General features: G+C 39.8%; 1 protein-coding gene across 2 annotated transcripts; it reads right to left on the reverse strand.

Moving 5' to 3' along the window:
* Positions 1 to 12,230: 12,230 nt before the first annotated feature.
* Positions 12,231 to 17,046, reverse strand: LOC127366132 (spindlin-Z). 2 transcript variants are annotated; one of them, XM_051404898.1, is made up of 5 exons: positions 16,942 to 17,046; positions 16,206 to 16,247; positions 15,069 to 15,328; positions 13,815 to 14,048; positions 12,231 to 13,465 (listed from the first exon to the last, which is right to left on the reverse strand). In XM_051404898.1, the coding sequence occupies exons 2-5, from the start codon at positions 16,223 to 16,225 to the stop codon at positions 13,260 to 13,262; spliced, it is 720 nt and encodes a 239-aa protein (XP_051260858.1). In that variant the 5' UTR covers positions 16,226 to 16,247; positions 16,942 to 17,046; the 3' UTR covers positions 12,231 to 13,259. The 2 variants fall into 2 exon arrangements, with proteins under 2 accessions (XP_051260858.1, XP_051260866.1); XM_051404906.1 differs by having other exon boundaries at positions 16,862 to 17,019.
* Positions 17,047 to 24,171: the final 7,125 nt, after the last annotated feature.

The raw sequence follows: 24,171 nt of genomic DNA on the forward strand, positions 1-24,171 counted from the left end.
CTCTTCTGTGACCATAAATATTCACTAGAGAGCCAAATATGTGTTTTCCACAGCACAGCAGAAAATAGTCCTCAACAGAAGCACTATTTTTTATGTTATGTATGTGACAAAGGATGTTTGTTAAAAACTGAAGTGTCTAGCTGTTTTCGGAAATGATTGCCTTTTACAAAGGAAATTAACCTATACATTTGTGACCCGTTTTTAAGGATTTAAATCTTCAGTAGAAACCAATTGTCTTCAGACTGAGTGCAACACACAAGTTAGGGAGGTCTAAAAATGTACTAATGCATTGTTGGATTTGTTTTTTTCATGGGATTTGTTGACAATAAGAAAAACAGAATATTACCAAGGATTCAAGGTTATTTTATTGTCATTTGTGAAATTCAGATACAGTTCCCTTTATGCTACTTTAAAAAAATAAAAAATAATTAATCAGTCATAAAAGAAATATAAATTGGTATAATGAATTGTTGAGGAAAAATTTAACAGTCTCACAGCCTGAGGGAAGAAGCTGTCCTTAAGTCTGGTGGTACGGCAGTGGAAGCTTCTACCCCTTCCCAGATGGCAGCAGGGTGAGCAGGCTGTGGCTGGGGGGGGTTTCTGTCTTTTAGTATCCTTTCGGCTCTGCACAGGCACCTCACCTCACCAATATCACTGATGCTGGGCATCTGAGTACCAATGATCGTCTGTGCGGTTTTAATCACCCGCTGGAGAGTCCTGTTGTCCATAGCCGTACACAACACACATCTCCTTTAACTTTTTTCTTTCTTTAACTTAACTTTAACTCATTTTTTTTTTTATCCCAAAAGAGGTTGATCTGAGTCATGTCATACATGTCTCTGTTTTCAAGAACATGCAGAGCTTCACATTTATTTCTCTATTCATTTGTCAAGTAAAAATGTGGCATTTAAAGCAGAAACATGGAAGTCAGGCAGATATATTTTTGCGTTATCACAGTTTCTTTATAGTTTTCCTTCTGAACAGAAGAATTACAGTTTGGTAAATATTAAAGCTGAAAAAACCCAACATCAAGTGTCTTGTGGAGCCCTCAGAGCACCTTTAGTGCTTCTTGGCAAAGATTCGACAAGTCTCTGAACTCTACTGGAGGGATGAACACCATTCTCCCAAAAGATATTCCCTTATTTTATTATTTGATGATGATGGTGAAGAGTGGTGCTGTCTGACAAAAGTCTGGTGTTCAATTGGGTTGATACATACTGTACAGAATAATCTGTATTCATAAGGCTTTCTACACTCAGTCTGAATGCTTCTCAGTACATGTGTTTTCCTGTGTTGTCCCAATTCACAGTGAACACCAGAGGGCGCCATTCTATGAGCAGCTCCATAGTCAGTGCTACACTGCTGCTACCACACCCATACAATCAACCTTAACTATGTTACCTTGAAGGTGAGAATCAGATCACTAGAACAATATCCTTCCAGTAATGCTGACTTGTCTTTGTAACAGGCTATGAGGAAGGTTAAACATCCTGCTAACATTGTATCTGGTTTCATTTTATCCCCAGTTTACGCACCGCATTTGTCAGAACGAGAGCTTTGAACGACCAGAAAACACCCTGTGGCTTTCACCTTGTTCCCTGGAAGTCGGCAGATTTTCAACATATTACCAGTGCTGCCCACACACGCATAGTTTTGACCCAGAGCATGAAAAATAATGAATGTTCACCGCCTCCCAAAGCTCCCACACCTCTGCTTGTGCCCTGTGGCCTATCCAAACTCACTATTACACATTTAAACAGCAAATGGATTTTTATCAGTGTAAACAACAGCTGAAGGGTCTGAATGCATGAAGGAAAAATGGATCTTAAATGATTCTCCTCCAGTGGTTTTGCTATAACTTACGGATATAAATCAGAGAACGGCTAATATTGAACATGTTGGAATTTGACTACTACTAATACAGACAAAATAATGAAAAATACCACTGTTAATTAAAAAGAAAAATGTTTTTCTGTGTGATGAAGATCAGCTACTGTAGGCCTGTGTGACTCAGCTTCTATCAATACCAGAGAGCCTCAGCCTTTCTCCCCATTCAGACTCCATTATAGTGTCATCTAAATAACATGCATACAGTGCATTATAGTGATCAGATAAATCATCTGAATGGAAGACATTCAACACAGTCTTCCAGCTCATCTGTGGCTCTCGGTGGGCAGATGTTAACATTAAGCCCTGAAAGCAGAGGGGAGAACGGAGGGGGACCGCTAATATGCGTAATCCTACCTCCTGATGTTTCTATCAAGAAGCGCAGAGTCTGATGTTCATTATACAACTAAAGCCTCACAACACAGCAAGCAGGATCTTCCCCCCGGTTCCTCCCTAAGCCCGACTCTTGAGTTGCATTGATAACCGGCCTGCAGGGATATATCAAAGGAACAAGGCTTTTGTGATAACTAATAGCTGCAGCCAGCCAGGCTTCTTTTTGGTCATTTTGTCAGCAAGAACAGAGCACAGAGGGTCACCCATGTGTCTTATTTACAAAAAAAAGACACACAAGTCACCCAACCCAGCAGCACCTTTGCATTCATAAAGAATTGGTAGGTGTGTTTTTCCACAGCCTGTAAACTGTGACAAGCTGTCAAATTGAAGGTGTCAGAAATTTTTATTTTTTTTAAATAGCTCACTGGGAAAAAGCAACATAAAGATTCAGTCGTGGCTGATTGTTTTGAGGCTTTTGAAGATTTTGATAAAATATCACACATGGGCCCTGAAAGCAGCAGGAACCCCCCCAGTTAGACTGTCCTTAATTTTAGCTTTGATGTGATGATGTGATGATGCTCAAATTAATTCATATTAAATAAATGGGTTCCAGTTTTGGTCCCAAACAAATAAAAATGCTCAGTGCAACTTTGCAAATATGAAGAATTGCTTTCTTTTCTCTGTGTGGGGCTATAAACTGAATGTTGACACGTTTTTGGTGACTTGTGAAGAGAATTTGAGGATCATTTTTGGAAATTTATAGACAAAGTAAAAATAGTAGAAGTCAGTCTTCATTCACACAAGACATTTTTAGCAGGATTCTGTATGTTTCTGCATGCGTATTGGCTTTCAGATACTTGTGGCTGCATGCTGATATACTGTGTATATGGACTTTCATAAGGCAGATGCCTTATGTGTCTATTTGCTGACGAAGCTTTCTAATACCCAGAGGCTTTCTTACAATTATTATAATTGGGAATTCTAATTTACAAGGATCCAATCCTTACATAGACCCAAAGTCATACATTGAAATGTCCTTTTTTAATTCTTCAGAGGTCATTGTTGGGCAGTTTGCCTCTGGTTAAGATAAGATGAAGAAATTAAATAAATAAAACAAACCGGAACACACCTGCTGACTGTGATAATGTTGCTCAGTTTCACATTCATTACAGCACTGGAACAAAAATCCGATAATATTAAGCCAAATATTAAACCCAAACCCTAAAGCTTTTAAACATACAATAATTGCACATTTAAATCACTCTGTTGTGCCCTACCAGCCTACAACTGCTGCTAAACTATCAAAGAGGTCAAAAACAATGAGTAACAGTATAATTTGACTATTATGTCATTTGAAGATAACACTACTGCAGAAATGACTTATGATTATTATCTCCCAACCCACTTAGATTTGAGAACATCAGTGTTTAACAGCCATCCCCTGCTGAAATTTACACCATTCAGCTGTAAGGGAAAACAGGGATACAAGGCTCCTCTCACCCTCTTCTTCATCCTTTCTTCTAAAATACTGGTGTAATTGTCCTTAAGATGCTGTAATGGTACATGGCACACATCACATCACGGTTTGTGGTGCTGATAACGTCCAACATTTGTTTCTTCTTTTATTCTTTTATGAAAAATGTTCCGCTTGTTTAATGTCTCAGTGTGATTATTGCATTTGATGTTTTATGTGAGCTAAAAGCTAATTTGCATCCACTATGTTAAAGAGCATTAAAGTATTGAATCTGAAATATCTGTTGGGCTTTTAGTTGATCTCTCTGTATGTGTGTGTGTAAAGTGCATAAATGTATTTTCACATGAGGATAAATGAAATTGTATTCAGCTCAGTTGTATTCCAAAGCAATTAATTTTACCATTTTGCAATTTCCACAGCCCCTTAGGTATGTAACATTTCCCACTTGTTGTTTCCATTACCAATTAATTGGATGCATAATCTTGATCTCACAGTTCAGGTTTAATTCAATTACATCTGAGCTCCTCACCACAGTCAGCCACAGGTGCTCAGGTGAAGTCTTTTGCACTCTTGAGACACATGATTTCAATTTAGGGTCTTTTTTGTGTGTGTGTGTGTGTGTGTGTGTGTGTGTGTGTGTGTGTGTGTGTGAGGTGTTTCCTCGATCTGATTAAAATTACGCGCTGACACAAGGTTAGAAAACTGACCTACAGCCATCAAGCTTTCCTTAAACAAAGGCATGTTCCATCGATATACATCCTCAGCTTCCATATGCTTTATTCATATACATCCTTAAGCTTCTTTTAATGTATTTTGGCTGCTGGTTTGGGCCGCACCCTTAACGAGGTCTGCAAAAAAAATCCACGTCAATTGGCCTCCTGCGCGCAGTCGTCACTCCACATCGTCCCGCCTCCTCCTTGTCTTCTCCCGAGCAGCAGACGTATATAAACACGCTGATCCATCTTTCTCCTCCAGCCTACCCAGTAACATCATGATAACCATTACGTGGAGCTCGGATGGGAGGGCGCACAGGCTCCAGATCGTGGCTGGTTTCAATAGAAAAAAAAAAATCCCCAACAGCCTTGGCTACTCATCCAGCACACTCTGCACAACGTTATGTCGGCATCACCTGTTGTTCCCGTCGACACACGGTGAGTCCATCACTTATAGGCTTTGTATGCAGTGTGAGGCTGTTTATTTGTAGGATATTCATGTGTTCGCAATGTTTATTCGCTCCACAAAAAATCTGCTTGTCCTTTTTTTTTTCCTTGCACTTCAGGGTTGAAAAACAAATATGATGAAGCAAAGGGAAAAAAAACAACCTTCGAGCCATATAAAAATAAAATAGCTGTTCAAATCCCGACTGCGTCTTACGGGAAATTAAATGACAACCCCCTTCCCTCCTCTTCCTGCCTCGCCTGGGGGAAAATGTTTATCATGTCGTCATGTTGCCGTGATTTGAGGAAGGGAAAAAAGGAGAATTGACCTTACTTTCAGATGAGGAGCAGGGCTACTGCAGGTTATTATTTGCCAGATATCAGCGGTCTTTTTTTCTCTTTATAACCTCCTGAGAGAAAACTTCGGTGCAGCAACAGGTGGCATGTTTTTTTTCCCGGGCCGGAATCGAGGCGAGATGCTGAGGAAGGAGATGGACGTGGAAAAGTAGGGCGTCATTCAGCACCGAGACACTGGACAGCTCCCACTGTCGAGGGGCTACTCACTTCTCTTCAGCCGCGATCTGGACGGAATAACAGCTTTATGTGTCGCTTTATAAAATCATGTTGACATGTGTAGTGAATATTAACACAACCTGATGCTCAGCATTCAAATGTCCCTGCTGTTTGGAAACTGAACTGGACGGATGCTTGAGTGGCAGATGCTTGAATATCAGCCTGAAAGAGCAGCAGCAGATGAAGTAATTTATTTCTAATCAATACTATATTAAAATGACTTTAGTGAACATTATTGATTATCTCTTCTGGGGTCTCCTCTTGGTCTGTATAGAGTATTGTCTCTGCTCAGCACTCCTCTTTTCTCTAGTTTGCACTCAAGAACACCCCCCTTTTCCCTCCTTCCTTGTTTCCTTCCTTCCTCCCTTCCTTCCTCTCAACTAAACTGTCCCCATCTTCCCATCCCCCCTCTTCCACTGACTCCCAGTCTTGTTGCATAGCTACCAGCTCAGAAAACATACTGGAGATGCAGGACAATCTGTCTGTCTCTTTTCTCTCCCCTCTCCCTTTCAGTGCAAATGTGACTTGTTGGAAAGAAAACACAAATCATTGAGTTTGCTGTTCTGCGTTTACATTTACATTTCGTCAATCTAAATAGGGTGTGATTGCAAATTGTGCACAGCTTCTTCTTCCTTTCTGTTTCATTGCATATGGTGAACAGCGTTTATTCTAAGTGCTGTGCTGTGATCCTCTCTGTTCCTCCCCTCCTCCTCCTCCTCCTCCTCCTCCTCCTCCTGTCTCCCTCTTTTGAGAGGAGCTGAAAGGTTGGCATTACAACAACAAAGGAAGGATGGAATGTCAACAGGCTTCAGAGAGAAATGGTTTGAGGGAAACACAGAGATGGGAATTGCATGTAGTGTTTCCATCTCAGACATCTAAAGTTCACAAGCTATCAACACACCTCTAGCCTAGTGGTCGGACGCTCTGCAACACCTGAGACACATGCACATCCTGAAATGCTCTGCAGCTCTGAAGTCTGCATAGGTGACGATGAAAAATCGATATGTTTAACATAAGAACATTGGAGGGAAGATTCAAGCTTAAGTATATAAAGGCCCTGTGGTGTTACAAGGTTGTTTTTTCCCCCCTTTTATTACAGATTGAAGCAGCAGGAGTGGAGAAATGAGAGGATGCATTGGCAAAGTGTTGGTAGTGCTGAGTGGAAGACTAGTGATTTTGTTGTGACGCTGATCAAAGAACAACAAGTCCCAGTCTGCCTCTCAGCACAAGCAGAGCTCTTCAGTCTACATCAGCTTTAACCTACACCAGCTCTTCAATTCAGAATTTGTTCACATTTTAATGTTGCCACTGTAACTGAGTTTTCCTGTTTATTCAGCTGCAACAATATGTAAGCTGCCCTTTTTAAAATTGCACTTAAAAGGTTCTGATTCATCCCTTCCTGTATGCCCCTGTGTGATGGGCTATAGCCGTAATGTTCAGCAATGTAGCAAAAATGCAATCAAAAGCATAATTTTAAGCGGTGATATTCATGGAAGTGATTCACCTAGAATGAAAAGTGCTCTAAAACCTTAGGGAAATACTGTAATAATGGCATACAGCAGTACACTTTATAGAAAACACACTGGTACAACCCACTATTCTTCATTTCAGTTCCTTCCCAATCATTGATTCTAAACTTAATTTCTGTCCAATCATGTTACATAAATGTCATTGTTAATTTAAATGTTCATTGTTTTCTAGCCTTTCATATTGGTGGAATAAAACCCAAATGTAAACCTCCTATGTGTATTATTGCATTTTTTTCTCATCTCAGTACCAAACTGACCACCACACACACTAGGTGCTGAGGAGATCCCAAAGCACTCTGGTCTATCCTGTTCCTGTGTCCTACAAACTACACTCCATTCTGCACTCACACATATTACTCCTCTTAGATAAGATGGCCTGCTGCCAGAAAGCCTTAACACTTTACTATGTGCAACAGTACTTAGAGGACTAAACACACGTCATCCATCAATAAGAGGGGTCAAAATCCCTCTGTGGACTTAAGTGACTGCATGGACAGTGGATAGCACACTTGCTTCCTGTAGTGCTTTGGTAGTTTCTTCAGTATGTGTCAGAGTTATGAGGGACGAGGTGAATGAAGAAGGGGAGTAAATTCCCCAGTGTTGGGGTGGCGATTGGTGAAGATATAACAAAACCAACAATGAATGTAAACATCCTAATTAATAAAAGAAGTGTTTGAACATTTGTGACTTTCTGGATGCTGACGAACACATTGCTTTGCTGCATGGCGCCAAAGAAAGCCTTCAGTGTGAACTTAGTGGCAGTGCTAGGGGCCCATTATGATGAGAAATAATTAAGGAATGTGTCCCTTACACACAAGATCCATCCCCTTTTGTAGGATCTCTTGCTTTTTATGACACTTCTCTGCCAGTGTTTGGTCTGTATATGGGGTGGATGCAGAGCCTTTTCCTGAGCTTTGATTAATATCAGTAAACAGACCTGAGCAAATATAAGATATCTACAGTCACTGAGAAGTCTGAGAGGTATGTTCACGCGCCAGGAAAGATACAAGTCTGATAGATCCCGCTCTCTGCTCCAGTGCTGGTATAACAGCTGATGCTGAGGTGATGATGAGGAAATTTAACTGACAAAGAAGAAGAAATATAGTAACAGACACGATTAAAAAACAATCAATATCCTTTAGTATAATGTAAAAATCTACCAGCTGTGCTTAAATGCATAAAGAGCAGTGAAGGTGAGCACAAATACTTGTAAAGAGAAAAATGGAAAAAAAAAAGAAAAAGGGAATTTAAAAGGACTGGATGAAAATAATGGAAAAGGCTTGAGGCTTCAGACGTTAACAATATGAAACCACACCACATATACTCTTCTTTTTTCTGTTGTTACCAGGATACCTGCATGAGTGACCTGACAGGATCCCCATTTTTGTTATGCATGACAAACAGGGTGCTCTGAACAGAAATGTCAAACCCACCTCAAATGAAAGAAACACTTTTTTTGTAAAAGAGTCATTTAATTTACATAAAATTAAATCAATGTAAGGATTGTTTAATTTATCCAAAGCTGAAACCAAACCAACACGTAAGTTAAATTTTAAATGATGAATCATCTTTATCTCTCACTGACATTGAATGGGGAAAAAAATCAATCATGTCACCATCTCCTGTTAATAATGATCCCAGACAATGCTTACAGCCCCTTTCAGTCAGAAAAGCTTGCAACGTTTTAATTAAAAATGCATCGGAGGCTGGTCTCATTCACACTGCTCTCCATGTAAGTCTCCAGATTGGCAGCATGCTGGTTTTTCATATATAAAAACCAGGGACTGGCTGGCGTTGCTAAGCAACACAAAAGAGTCAAGTGCATTTGTTTATTGGCCAATAAGAATGCAGACAAAGTTTCAAGGTTTTAGAGGAAGGTCCTGTAATAATGTAACTCACACAAAAAAAAAAATTGAGCCGAGGATTCTCTAATAACCACCTTTTGTATGTTTGAGTGAGGGTATAAATAGTGTTATGCATAAAAAAAAAGTCTCATAAACAGACCTCAGCCTGTTTGGTAAAAAGGTGGCTGATTCACTGTTGGTTTTAGCTCCATACAGAACATACAAATTATCACTTAATCCCTCTTTTTTGTGTGAAAGAGCCTCTATAAATTCAACACCTAAAGAGCACTGAATTTGACCATTTTATAATACACTCTGGTTGTGTCCCTTGTTCTGTACACAAAGAAGGGGAACAAAACATGCCCCCTGTTACATGTCCAGCTTTGTGGGCCCCGAAGCACTCCTGCCACCCAAAGGACTGGGACAGAATCACACATCACAGCCATAACCAGACAAATATGGTCCTTTATTTGTCCTGAATTAAGAATCAAAGCTACTCTGACCTTGTGAGAAGAGACGCATTCATAGTCAAAGATACTTGAGTTTATAAGCAGTATGTCTGAACAATAAAGGCTGTTGCCAAGAGTCCAGGCAGATGGTTTATACGAAAAGAAAGAAAATTATAGAAAATAGTGATGGATGTGTAAAAGGAAGTGCACAACAGGTGACAAACTGCATCAGACACATTGTCAAGAGCACAGACCTTGTGTAATGCATGTACTCCCTCCTCGTTGTTATTACTATCTGGGCACCCAGCCTGGCGTGATGGTATGCCAACTGTTCCCCCGCCGTCTGTACTGGCACCCGTCAGCAGCACCCTGGCACCTCGGAGGGACTCAGGGGGAGGGAGAGGCCGTCAGCAGTCAGCATGTGGCTACATGTGTGGACAGGAGGAAGAGCAGGAATGAGGAGAGAACACGTCTGCTCGTCATCAAAGCGGAGCTGACATTTGATGAACAGGAACAGATCAATCCTGTTTTCAGACATAAGCTCCACCTCATGGCAGATTGTGCTTGGCATTAAATAATTATAAATATCTAAGCAGGGTCATCTCTAACATCACTTTGTTGATGATAAATGGTTTACAGCACTGTATGGGAAATAGCGGCTGCTGCCTGCAGCTTTAATAGCCCACTTTATGGAGCACAAGTCAGAATTATAAAGTAATCAATAAGGATTATGATAACGTTTAGATTATACAGAGTGTCTTCTGCTGTATAAATAGACGTTTATATGATTCTGAATTTATCTACTGTGTAAGTTAATAGTTTCTGCTCCACTGATTTCATTGGCCTTTAAATGCAGAAGCTAATCAGGAATCTGATTAAAATTGGCTAAAAAAAAAGTGAAGCAGCAGAACTAGAGGGAAAATGTTGAGTCATGCTTTATCCTGTGAGTTACTTTACTTTGAGAACCACAACATACTGATTTTTTTTTGATTTGGTGTAACACCCTATTGTTAGTCCTTCTAGTCCCACAAAAGGGTAATTCCCGAGATTTAAATGGCACATAACGGGCACAAACGGCCCCATGTTCCTCAGTACTGGGGTTAGGGGTTAGGGAACTTAGGGCCATGTGAACAAAGTTTTGATCCAGATGAAAACATCAGTTGGTTAGTCCACCACGTGAGGCCAGGCTGAATATCTCAACAACTATAATTAAATGGATTGCCATGAAATTTCAAACAAACGCGAAAAATTAACATTCGCTACATTTGAGTGAAATGTGTAAAAGACTATTGAATGGATAGACTGAAACTTGTTACAGAGACTAATATTTCCCTAAGGATTAATTGAATTACTCTGATAATCCTGTGTCTTTTAATGTAGGGCCTGTTCGCCACCATCGGATTCAGATTTTAACTGGTCCAGTACTTCGGTTTATTATGTTAGCATGCTAATGTTAGTGTTAAGCACCACTGTGTCAAAGTACAGCTTGAGCTGCTAGCGTGGCTGTAGACCTCTAGTCTTGTTAAAGTATGACAGACATCACTGATTCACTTTTTTTGTTAATGTCCACTAGCCTGTTTTAGACCAATATTATCTGGGTTATTGTGTTGCTGTCCGTGTTACATAAGCTATATGAGCTGAGGACTGAGTTTCTGACTTGGTCACAGCAATGCATCCACCACAATGACAAATAGAAAACTAAAACACCTCTGACACCTGAAACATTTTCACGTCTACATGCAGCACAGACCTTCCTGTAGTCCAGGGGTTGGCAACCTGCGGCTTCAGAGCTACATGTGGCTCTTCAGCCCCTCTCCAGTGGCTCCCTGTGGCTTTGATAAAAAAATATATGGAGATAAATAACAGTTATTTTCATTTGTCATTGTTATGGCCTAAAGTGATTCTTACATTCTCCACAAAAATTTAACATTTCATCATTAAACTGTGGGTCATATGTCCTGTCCTCTGTATTCTGCTCTTGTATTAGGCTAGCTATAAATTCTAAATCCAAGAAAACAAAAGTCTTGGAGGAAAACAGAATTTAATAGTGAACTAATTTGTTTTAAAAGGCTCAAATATATTTTGCTGCTGTTTTCATTGTAAAGTTCCTGACTCCTGCTCTAATCTGAGATAACTGTTTCTTGTTTTGCAGGTGTAAACATCAACCTGCACTGCATGCTGGAACTTCGCATGTGTCAAGGTCTGATCACCTCTTGCAAAAAATGTCGATTTTATATATTGTATTTATATATTTATGCAGGGAGCCGATTGAGTTTTCTCAGCACTACTTTTACTTTCAAAAACACACCTGAGCTATTAGCCACCTTTTTCGCACAATGTTAACAGTAGGTTGTTAAATGTTTCATACTGTCCTCTGTCCCATAATGTTATGTGTAATGTGATGTGTATATTGTTCATAACATGACAGTGTTTTGGGATGATGGGGACGGCATATAATCAATTTCAAAAATATATATTTTATTTAATGTGTAGAGTTACTGGACCTAGCGCATTTAAAAGAGGAAGACGGGTGCTTTTATAAAAAAATATCTTTATATTCATGACGCGTAGAGTATCTGAGTCCCTGTGTGTTCACTGTATTCAGAGAGGTCAAGGAGAGACGTCTCTGCTCATATAATTGTATAAAAGTGGGATTTCACATTCTGTTATGTTTTCAATACAACCATTGGACCTGAATTTAATTCTATATTCTATATCAGCAATATATAGATAAAGACATATAACCCTAACCTTGGATAATGAATTATAGCTTCAAGTGTTAGTCAAACACAAGGACATCATGTCATTATTTCCTTTTCAGTATACTATGCAAGCCTATTCTATATATTATAGAGTTGCTCAGGGGCCTAATCAGGTAAAATCGTGTTAACTGTTTGATTAAATGCGTGTATTGTACCTTTTACAACCATGATGAAAGAAAATATCCACTGCAACACAAACAGCACAATAACTGGACGAGAAAATAATTTTCAAGCAGCTTTTGTTTTTTTTACGTTCATAAAAATGTCTCAGATTATATTTACAGAACAAAACATATTTAGGGTCACAATGAACAATATTTCAAGGCCTAAATATATGATATCACATCATTCATTTTTGGCAAATAATATTAAGTCCAAAAAACTAAACAATGTTGGTGGCCAATTTGAACTACATAAATAGTGTGTAGCACAAACACTGTTGAAACAACTCGACATCAACACCAGTCTTTTTCATATATTATTATAATGTAGAAAACTTGCAGTTTACATGATTAAAATAAAACAGAAATATGATACATGACTTTTTTTTTTTTTTTTTTAGAATAATCTTTCTTTTTTTTAATCCATGTTGTGAGACAGTCAGGTCTCGTCGATGCCTATACACTTCAACTGAAATGGAGTTCACTGTGATGGTAAAATAAGCACACTGGTCAAATGAATATTACTTCTATATTCAACAAACTGAGGCCTACCCAGTGACACATGAAAGCACAGCAGACACGTTTTGTCAAAATGTTACCAGCAGCACAGCCAGATATTCCAGATGAAATAAATAGCACAGGCATATAAAAGTGAAATGAAATACGAGTAAAACACGGAGGTATAGGTAAGAAAGCTGAACTCTTTTAGTTTGATGTGTTGCTTACAAAAAGTATGAATTTGGAGTTTGAAAGTTGCACTATACAAGTGTAATTCAACCAAAACAAACGTCTAGGCTCCATTTCATCTGCTGGGCTATACAACGGTCTCAGACCTGCTTTATTTACACTGAAAACAACCTTATAGTCATATATTAAGGTCAAATTAAAATTGGGGAATCAAAAACCAACGTGTCTTGTAATGTGAGAATGAAACAAGCTTCTGGAGGCCAAAAAAAAAAAAAAAAAGACCGGGGCTTTTGATCTTCGGCACATCGCCTCGCACTGGAGGAAAACTGAAACACTTTAACAGGTAATGACAGGTCGGGTCAGAGGTGAGCCTTCAGCTGGAGATGAAACCAGACAGTCAGTACTAGGTGGTCTTCACCAGATCGTAGACGTGGATGTGGACATCATCGTCATATTTGATGTAGTACACGGTGGGCTTAGCTGGGACCTGGTAGATGACCAAGCCCGTCCTCTTTAGACCGTTATCTGTGACGTACTCCACCTGTTTACCCACAAGGCTCTCTGGCTCCTCACCCGGCTTCCTGTCTGCTGGCAGCAGATGTTTGTTTTCTGGAGGACGGACAGATAAACAACAGCCAAAATAAGACCAATGTAACAGAAGCGTGTGCGATTTCTTTTTCTATCATTTTTAAGCAGCCAAAGTTTAAACATTTGCAAAACAACTTCAAGGTTAAGCCAGTAAATTATCTACAATTTGAAGCCGAACCTTAACCCCTACCAGCTCTTTTACTATTGAATCAAGCAGAAAACCTGCACAAAATGTTCTGTAAAAAAGGGAGCATAGAAATTTGTTTTTGTAATGTTGTTCTGTTCTTTTTCTCCCACCTTTCCAGATTATGTAAAATTTGATACGCTGACAGTTTTATGCACACAAACAATAAAGCTCTGGTTACCGTACCTGATTCGGGCAGGACGCGTAGATCTCCGTCTTTATAGTCATCCCACAGTTGGTACATGTACAGCACCGGGTCCTTCTCGTACGTGATGTAATACCAGTGGGTCATGATGGGGGCTCGGGACAGCACCATGCCTCGCCACTCATTTTTCTCACCGTCCTCCTTCTCAAACAGATGCTCCACAGCTCGGCCCACCAGCTCCTCCGCCCCGGGAGGCACCTTGATCTTATTGTTCACTGCAGGAAGAAGACATTTTTTATAAGCACGTTAACTGGAAAACGTTATAGATCCCAAATGACACATTATATAAGGAGATTAAAATATTATATTATCTTACAGTGCTGACAAAGCACCAATAAAATATACAAAAACCCTTGACAGGCTATCGGTTTTGCTTAATATCAGCTTAACAATAGCTCCCTGAAGTAATGAAATGTTTTTAGGTGACCAGAATAAAAAAGATTGAATGATGTATCGGATATAATTAATCAGCATCGATTGGACTGAAGTGGCTCATTTCAAATGATAACCCATCACATTCTTACGTAAATAACTTCCTCATGCACTTCAACATCTTAAATGAAAATACTAAAACTATGAGATCACTGAAATGTAATTTAAAATAAGTTCTGTATTTCCTGTCATATTTTGTTTCAATATCAACATTCATGCACGTACTATACACATACATCCATGATTAGTTACAAGCTAAAGTGAGTTCGCAAGAATTGAACGGTTCAAAAACACCACAAACAGGAACTATAAGCAAGAGAAGTGTGAACCAGGAGTACCACTTTCCCACCACATTAGCTCTGGTTCTTCGTTTAGGATTCAACAACAGTCAACAATTCAGAATCTTCTTATTAGGAATAAACCTGCCTCCTGTGTGAACTGTTCGTAGCTGAATAGGGTCGGCCTATGCTACTGTATTTTAACACTGGTCGTAATGGTGGTACTTGTGAGAGCCTGATATTTTCTGTCAGCCACAACAGGCGTATTAGTATCAGAATAAACAAAAGAAGAACTGGGGAGTTAGTCCTAACAACAATAGTCACCACATGAGAAGAACATTGAGAGAAAAACACCAACACCTTGTTTGATTGCAAGGTGATCCCTGAGGGACGGAGAAACACACAGCATAAATGATCAAGTGTGACAAAAGCAGTCAACACACAACGTCTTAATACATTACTGTTTACAAAATGCAGAAAGCAAAGCAAATGTCCACGATTAAAGAGAGACGTTGTCGCACTCACCGACTTTCTCTGCCAACACCTGCAGGTTGGACACCCGGCTATCTTTGAAGAGCTCGATGCCGTACACGCAATCAAAGCCGTCATATTTGACCATGTAGAGGGAGCTGTTCACAGTTAGGCGCTCCAGAACGGTGCCTTTCCACTTGGTCACGTTGCCCTTCTCCCTCCAGGTGTGCTGAATCCTGCGACCCAGCAGGTTGTCAGGGTCTGGGCTCAGGGTCGACGCCGAGCTCTCACTCAGCTCTCCACTGCTACGCTTCCTGTGAGCATGGAGTGAATAGGATCCATATTAGTATAAGCTGTAGATTGAAAGTTGGATGAACTTGTTGAGGTACTTTATGAGCTATTCAATCAATATTAGTGTCTGGTTATTTGGTTTGACTGAGGAGGAGACATAAAATGAACTGGTACTGTGCCTTTAGCAAACATCCACGGTGCCACATGTGTACAGTTGCTACAAACAGAGGACTCTATTCTACAGAAATGTTACATATGCACACAAGGAAGAGAGCCTGTCATAGCCTGTAGTAATACCCACAAGTGCCTCCACCTTAAAGTGTTACAGCTTAACCAATTAACCAATATGTCATGTTTAGTCATCTTCCCACTGATTACTGCCTCTAAATATGCCATTACTGACACAAACAAACTCAATAAACACTCACTGTAAAGAGTTATCTGAGCCAACAGTACTGTACAATAACTACTTTAGCTTATCAATAGTGTCAGTACTGTTTATGATGTGCCTTTTATCATTACAAACACAGCCCTATCACACACAACATTATGTTTAATTATCATTCAAGTACAGAAGAACATTTGCCAGACTGAATTACAAACAACAGATCACAAAATAAAGTGACGCGTTACAAAAACCCATTCAATGTAACCCCCTCAGTCTGAATTTGAATCGGCTTTAGTGAAGAGCTGAAACAAGTTAGTAAATAATAAAACATATGTCAAACAGTTTTGGGATAATATTTAATTTAGGTTTAAAGCCACTAAACTGAGGTTGAACTCAAGGGGAAAGCTATAAACACTGGGATTAAAGTCGTTATGACAAGTTATTAGGAGTATTTCCTGCATCCATTCGAGCTGCACAGTGAAGTATTCTAGTCAGAAGAGTGGTGAACCTACCTGCCCCGTTTCTTTGACATGTTTCCATAAATTCACACAACCCTGTGAGACACAACACAATCCAGTTAGTGACAGGACCAGCTGACGCTCACACTCTTCTCTAACACTTTAATTCAGGTTACATAAAATGATCTTTTATTCAGTAGTTAATGTGCAGCAGACGGACTCTAGTTACTCAGCAGATCTGCCTGCCCTGAACTCAAACACTGCCATGCAAATTAGCCAACAGACCTGCATTACCGGATGTAAACAACGTTACTGCGACAAGCCTAACGCTAATGCTAAGTAACGTAGCTAAATGCTAATACAACCTACAGGTTATATATATATTTGTACAGCTAACCATACAGCGGATAAATGTATAACTTCACCTACACTGGCTAAAATAAATGCCGACGTGTCGAGTGTGGTTGTGTAGCTGCAGTGTGAGTCTAAAATAGGAAACAGATATGGAGCCAAGCTTAATGAACCCTTTCACTCACTGTTTGTTTCAAATGACTTTTACATTTCTGACAACTGTGCCTTCTGTATTTCTACACATAAGCTAGCTGAACAAAAGGAAATGCATCGCCATGTAAGCGCTGATTTTGCACACTGGTTGTAGCTTCTGTATTAACGGACACAAAAAAAAAAAACTAAACAAAAAAAGGACTAACCGTGAGAAATGAATGGACATTTTTAATGCGATCGACAAGTTCAAAAGGCGGGAGCCGACAGAATAAACTGTGTGCCCTACCTGATCAATAATTTCACATGTGTTTGTCTTTGCAGAGCAGATTCCACCACCTAAACGTCGGCTAGATACACGGAAACGACGTTTGACGGACTACAACTACCAGAAGGAACTCGCTGCGCGCAAAGCATTCTGGGATTTGAAGTCGGTGTTCTGTACTTGCTTTTGAATGAGTGCAACCCCTGGTAACTCTGGAGGGAGGTGTACTCACCTTTACACTGTCCGGTGTTTTACTTATTCCTGCCCAGGTGGATGTTTATATTATCGACATGTTGCTCCTTTTCAAAGATAGTGGAGCTAAGAAAGTCCCAAAACTACAATTCCCGCAATTCAGATTAAATCCACATTTTTCCCTCCTGCTGCACATTGCCAAGTAATTTCTTCCCTCAACACCTCCCTAACACGCAGTAAGTAATAATTACGGTCACAGGCAGAGCTAGAAGCTTTTAAAAGCAAATTATAGACCTTTTTCACAGCAACCATTTTGACGTGAAATAGTAGGGTAAACACAGGTGTCACCAGTGATATTAAGTTGGGTTCAGTTCCATTCAGGTCAAACAGATTCAGGGGGATGCTATTGTGCAGTGGGAAGGTTCTGCTACACTTAGTGTAATGAAACCTTAATTGGGGTCATTGGTAACACCTGTATTTACCCTACTGTATCATGTCAAAATGGCTGCTGTGAAAAAGGTCTCTTGAAAGCCATTAGGCTAATACCTATACAAAAGCCATTCTCTGCCATGGCCCAAATGTTAGGTTTAAATAATTTTATTTTCATGTAGACGATCATTAAGGTATGATGCATGTAATTGATATGTTTATTGGAAATACATTTTTAAATCTTTTAAATTGTTTGTGTTAATTTTGTGTTAGTCTGTCAAAATGGTCAGAAGAGTAAAGAAAAGCCCTTATTTATGAAACTTATGTATTTACATTGTTTCCAACTGTATGTGTTTCAGCAATGAGACTAAATATCTTCTTTAATTCCAGTATAAAGTGATTTTTTTATTTTAATGTGTTATTTGAATGTTTATTAACCAAATGAATATAAAATAGTTTACTATGCGCAATCATTTTACATATTTTAAAGCACACCATGAACAGTGCTTTGATAGATACAGGAAAGGTGGACTTGGAGCTGAAATGCAAATTTCCACCACAAGATGTCGTACTAAACACAAAATCTCTGCCACCGGCTCGTCTAACAGACTTCAGACGATGGACTGAGCAATGTGCAGGGTGAATGATGCAGTACCCTTGGGTGCCTGTCTGACAGCTTTTTCAGGGTGAAAGCTTTTGCTTTTATCTTGTGCCAAACCACCTGTATGTGTATGACTCACCTGTAATGTGAAGGTGAATAAAAACAGTGCGTAAATCTTAACCTCCTGTTTCGGGGTCTCCACAAAGCAATCAGCAGCGATCATACATATTATTAATTACTGTGGCCTTATTCCTGGAAAACACACAAAGACCAACTTACCATCCACAATAAGCATTTTATGACCAAACAGAAAAAACATAAGTGTCATAAATACAAATGGTAAGTCAATGAAACCTGTCCAAATGACCTGTGTTGATGGTTGCAATTAATTAATGTCATTTTGAGAGTAATGACCATTGAGGACACCGAGGTCGTGTCATCATATCCATGACAGTTTATACTTTACAATTAAAAACATACACATTGTGGTGTTTTAAAGGCTTATTACAGAACTTTTAATCTTTTAATAGGAAAACGTTTTAATGATTCAGTTCCCCAAATATTTATCCTGGCAGTGTGAAAGCTTTACAACAACATTTAGAACTTCATGAATTTACAGAAACTGAACACTTAACAATAAATCAAAGATGATAAATCCAAATAATTTGAAAACAATTAGAGACCTTATTAGTTTTGGGCCCAAATTGTAATTGTAATGTCTTACAAGTTGGGTGACCTTCTCAGCAGTAACAGGCAGGTAAATGTATTTTTGCTCAGTTTAACCTCACCTACACTTTTTGAACTTATCTTCATCCGGCCACTCTAAATTCCGCTGTGGCATTTTAGAAGCGGTTAGATCTCAACTAGATCTATTAATTAGATCATTTTACCACCACCAGAGAGATATTTGCTGTCAGCCATTAACAGCTATGGCGGTCTGAGTGGCTTCAAACAGGCTGAGTTCACTCTTTCTAATAATCAAATTATGATTCTGGATTTGAACAGTTCGACCACAGATATTTCAGATCCGTCCCCAGCAGACGGATTTGCTGCGAGTTGTGAGTCGGAGCTGTAAAGCTGACAGTCTTCGTGAGGAAGCCAGTGTTGTATCGACACAAAGCTGTCCGGCATCCAAGGTTGCCTCCTCTGTCCTTGTTGTTGTCACAGCAACCGAAAAGGCCTAGATGTTAGAGAAATGGGCTGGCTTCTTCTTCTTCTTCTGTTTTTTTTTGTGGTTTACATTTAGTCCCATGATGCTCTACAGCAGGCGTTTGTAAATCAGTGGCGGTCACTCAGTTTTCAGGGCAAAAGGAAGTATGGAGTGAGACAGCAACTCAGCACATTCCCAGAACCAGTTGTTTTCTGCCACTGATTTACACTGAATGTATTGCAGCTGCAAGGCCCCAAAATATGCATCCTTATGTTTACTCATCTGCGACTGACATCCTCTGCTGCTTGTCTCTTGCAGGTTTCTCCGCCGCTGCCATCTGAGGAGGGGAGCCCACAGCGGCCCTCTCCCCTGGGACTCCATGAGAATACCGTCTCCAAAAATAGAGGTCTCCTCCTCTCCTTCCCAACTCTTCCACTCTTCTAGGTATCTTTTGCTTCAATTTACTGGATGGAGGACACGCTCACAGATCATCCACACACTCCTGCACAAAGCCAGCACCCTGCAGAGGAGTGGTGTTGATGGTTTTTTGTCAAGAATTGCAGGCAGATTGCGTAGCAGACTCGTAAAGTCGACCCAAGGTTAGCGTGTGAGTGTGTGTCTTCATTGATTAGATATCTCTATTATCAGCAACATCTCCTATGCAGGCTGAACTGTGGTAGCTTTAAAGGGATGGCATATCATGGCTGTATCATGCATGTCTGGAGCGTGATGTGTGTGAAGCAGGGTGTTGGTGCTAAAAGGGAACTGTACTGCTGATGACTGTTTCCAGCTTTAATTAGCAGGGTTCTGTTTCTGTCTGGATCACAGCTAACCTTTCCTCTCTGTGGACAAAATGGGAAATATGAAATATGTTCACCAAAACCCTGCGAGACAGATTAAGACCAAACACGAAGGAACAGTATCTTGAGTATTACGAATACTGGATTATAAAGAGTTTCCAGAAACTGTGAGGTCACGGGATACAGAGCAACACATGATGTGTGTAATCAGCTGGCTGCCGGCTATTCCTGTGTTTTCTTTCATGTTTAGATGAAAGCTAATTTCCTTTCAGTGCTGAAACCGTTTCACGTGTTTGATTTTTGAAACAGAATCTTTGGCCACATCTCTCCCAGGAGACCTTACAGAGGGATGGAAATATAGTTTCTAGATTTTTCACAGAGACAGTCAATCATCAAATCCCAAAAGTCCAAATTCACAGTTTCTAGTGAGAGAATGAATCACCGATGGATTGAGTGTGTGTAATTTAATCTCTTGGTATGTGTGATGATGAAGTGCCGTATTGTTCGGCTGCCAGTTTTGGTCTCCCTGAGGTGCTTCTCTCATCTATTCTTCCAGTCATCCAGCGGCTCGACAGCTAACATGTGAACTTGCGAACCTACAGGATTTATTGGGCCTTGTACCTTGTGGACAGTGTGGTGCTTGGTGTTTCCCTCCTGTTCTTCCTTTTGATTACACATACTGGAGATTTATCTGCTCTGATGGGCAGCTGATGGTAAAGTCCTTACCAGCACTTTTGGATTTCCTGCAGGAGTCGATATCTGCAAAGACTGAAGCAAGAGTATATCTGTCTATCCATCTGTATAGTATACAGAGTGTTTCACACAAATTTCATGAGTTTATAATCACTTGAAAAATAAGAATTGTTGTGTTTTCGTTACCTTAGAATTACCTGTTTTATTTCTTGAGGGAGCTGGTCCTCCATCTTGAACCACATCTTTTTTGTGAGTTTCACACCACCGTAGTTTCTCCTACACACTTGGAACTAGAGGGTGAGGTGAGGGTGTTGTGACCTGCAACTTTACCACTAGATGCCACTAAATCCTACACACTGTAAATAACAAGGACTAATGCCGCAAAGTATGAATAAAGTACCACAGAAAAAACTTCATGATGAAGGGCTATAGGAAGTCGTAGCATCTGCCATCCAGCGCTTAACCATAACACTAAATGTTTCAATGTAATTATATCTAGTCGGTGTGATAATAAGTAAATCCTCTCATTAATTGGGTCTTAGGATTGTGTAGCTCTTGCTGTCACAGCTAATTGACCCCAAGAATGAGGTGGAGTACATCTGCCTTCATTTGTGCACAACTCTAATTAACACCACCACCAGAACCAGAAAGGGACGCATTTGTATGTGCATACGTGTGTGTGTGTGTGTGTGTGTGTGTGTGTGTGTGTGTGTGTGTGTGTGTGTGTGTATCATGGGATCTCTTGACCCCAATCAACTGAGCTAGACCATATGGAGAGACAGCCATTGTATACGTTAAGGCTTGGTCTCTTTTTTTATTTTCCACAGTAGGTTCAGTCACTTCTGGCAGAAGCTGGATGTATTGAGCACATTAAAAACACCACTGATCAAACTGCTTTACAAAGAGATCAAATCAAACAGAGGAATATAAAAATCAATAAAAACACAGAAATAATAAGGGGACATAAGTAGTCTAAGCACAAACAGAGTGTGGTCAGTGATGTCTTTATAGTGATTATAATTAAGAGGCTAATGAAAAGAGAGATGGGTGTTTAAAGGTATCAGTGGAGGGGGAAGATCTAATTGTCGGTGGCAAACAATTTAGGGCGAGCAGCCATTACTTTTAGTTAAATTTAGACTTTTTCAGCTCACTAGTTTTCGAGTACTTTCATTTGCATCATTTAGTGGGAAAGTGATGCAGCCGATTCAGGACCCAGTCGGTGCAGTCAGTCGTAAACCTGCACTAGCTATTAAATAAGGTTTTGGCGTCTTGGGGTGTTGCAGTAGAAACAAGCAAACCAAACACTTTATCACCTTTTAAGTTGATATGGCAAACTTGTTAGCAAACTGTTGCTTTTTCTTACTCATCTAGCAGTTACAGAGCAACATTATCATTCGTTTGGAGTCATCTTTCTGGACACCTGACGAATGTAAGTCTAATTTTCACTCTTGTTTAGCTTTTTTGGTCTCTGGCAACTCCTGGGTGAAATATCTAGCCCTTTAGTTTCTAAATGCTCACTCTGTTCACCACCTAGTCTCTAACTTATTGTAATTGTGTTCAGTCTCTGTCTTTGGTGCTGAGCAGGTAGTGGACAGAATTAACACATTCATCAGCAGCTCATTGCTCACAGAAATGGTGCTTTTACAAATTGATTTGAAGGTCAATTTACTTGCCGCTGCTATCCCAAGTGACTGAAGTAAATGGAAGGGGTTTAGCATCTTGCTCAAGGACACTTCGACAGGAGTCTGTGTTATTGATGGACAGAGTAGCTGTGGTGGAGATGTAATCTGACACTGTCTGCTTACGGGACACCCTCATTGACCACGGGTTGAGCCACCTAAGAAGACACAAGACAAATTACAAACTAATAATTATAAGAAATTATTTGAGCTTTATTCTCCTCCTGCTGAGATGATAAATGCTGCTGAATATATTGATCACTTCACCAGCCCAGTGTTGTTATTGTATCTAATGTTGATTACAGTTTGTTCGGATGAGTAACAGTAATGTGTTACTCTCTGTAGTCTCTCCAGCAGGCACCTGGACTTAAATGACTCTCTATCTGTCTGCCCACGCTTTCTCTCCCTTGTTCTTCAATCCTTTAATCTCTGCATAAACCTACTCTGACTTCATAGCCCTGAGTCATACTGTATCACATGAGACTCCTCTCCTGTCCTCTCCTCTTGATTTTCACAGCATATTTTTGTGTTTTCAGTCTTTCACAATGTGTGTGTTCTTCCTGTCACTGTTACACAAACAGCAGGGGGTGCTGTTCTGTCAATTGTTTGCTAATGCTGCTTGCTGGTAAGGTAAGAGCCAGTCTGATGGCCTCCTCTTGGTTTGTCTGCTCAGGGCTGTATATGTGTGTGTGTGTGTGTGTGTGTGTGTGTGTGTGTGTGTGTGTGTGTGTGTGTGTGTGTGTGTGTGTGTGTGTATGTGTGTGTCTGTGTCTGTGTCTGTGTTTTAGAGTGTTATTTTCCCATTGATAAACTAATGTGTGGATAATGACGACAAAGGAATGAATGCTTTTGTAAAATATGCAGTTAATTCGAGCATTCATTCATATCGTTAGCTAATTATTTCTAATTTAATGCGTATTAGTGTATTAAGTGTTTTAAGTCTGACTGAAAACAAATATTAACATCCACAAAGAGCACATTAAAGCTGCAGGAAGGAGGTTCAAAAAGTATTCTGATATTTTACTCTATAAAAAGTAGAAATACTGAAATAAGTTACAAGTAAAAGTCCTGAACAACAAAATGTAAATACATTGATCAAGTACAGTACTGAGGATATAAGTCATAGTTTGTTGGCTGCCATTTGAACTTCATCGCGACTTGTGGTATCTTTTCTTCCAAACATGCTGCTGTGTCACTGTTGGCATGTACTACTATAAATATCATCCATCCTGACCAATCAAATAAATGCTTTCTGCCCACTGAGCAGTGTAATAGATAGGATTATCAAGCTTTGCCAATCACTGATTTGCACACACTAATTTCTGCTCCAGAGGGCTGCGGCTTTCCAGTAAGTGGAGCATGTGAGTATGATTTATATACCCAGTCAGAGGTTTTATAGCACAACATATAGAAAAGATATGTCGATCAGGGCAAATTTCATAGCATCCTGCACACAAGATTGTGGTCAGATCCACAAAATGCCATCTACGACCAGAGGCTGTGACTATTAAAACAGCATTAAATCTCCAACCTTCTTTTCTTTTTTTTTTTTTGGTGAATACTGGAACCCACAACAATGTGAGGCCCATTTGTGATGTGTGATGTCAAACACACGTCATCTGACTGCAAGGCCTCCCATCTGATGCTGTAGTTTTAAATAAATAGATTTCTTCCCCCTGTTTTAGTGCAAGCTGGTTAGTTTTTTATGAG

The sequence above is a fragment of the Dicentrarchus labrax genome, unplaced genomic scaffold (assembly GCF_905237075.1).
Source record: "Dicentrarchus labrax unplaced genomic scaffold, dlabrax2021, whole genome shotgun sequence".
NCBI lineage: Eukaryota > Metazoa > Chordata > Actinopteri > Moronidae > Dicentrarchus > Dicentrarchus labrax.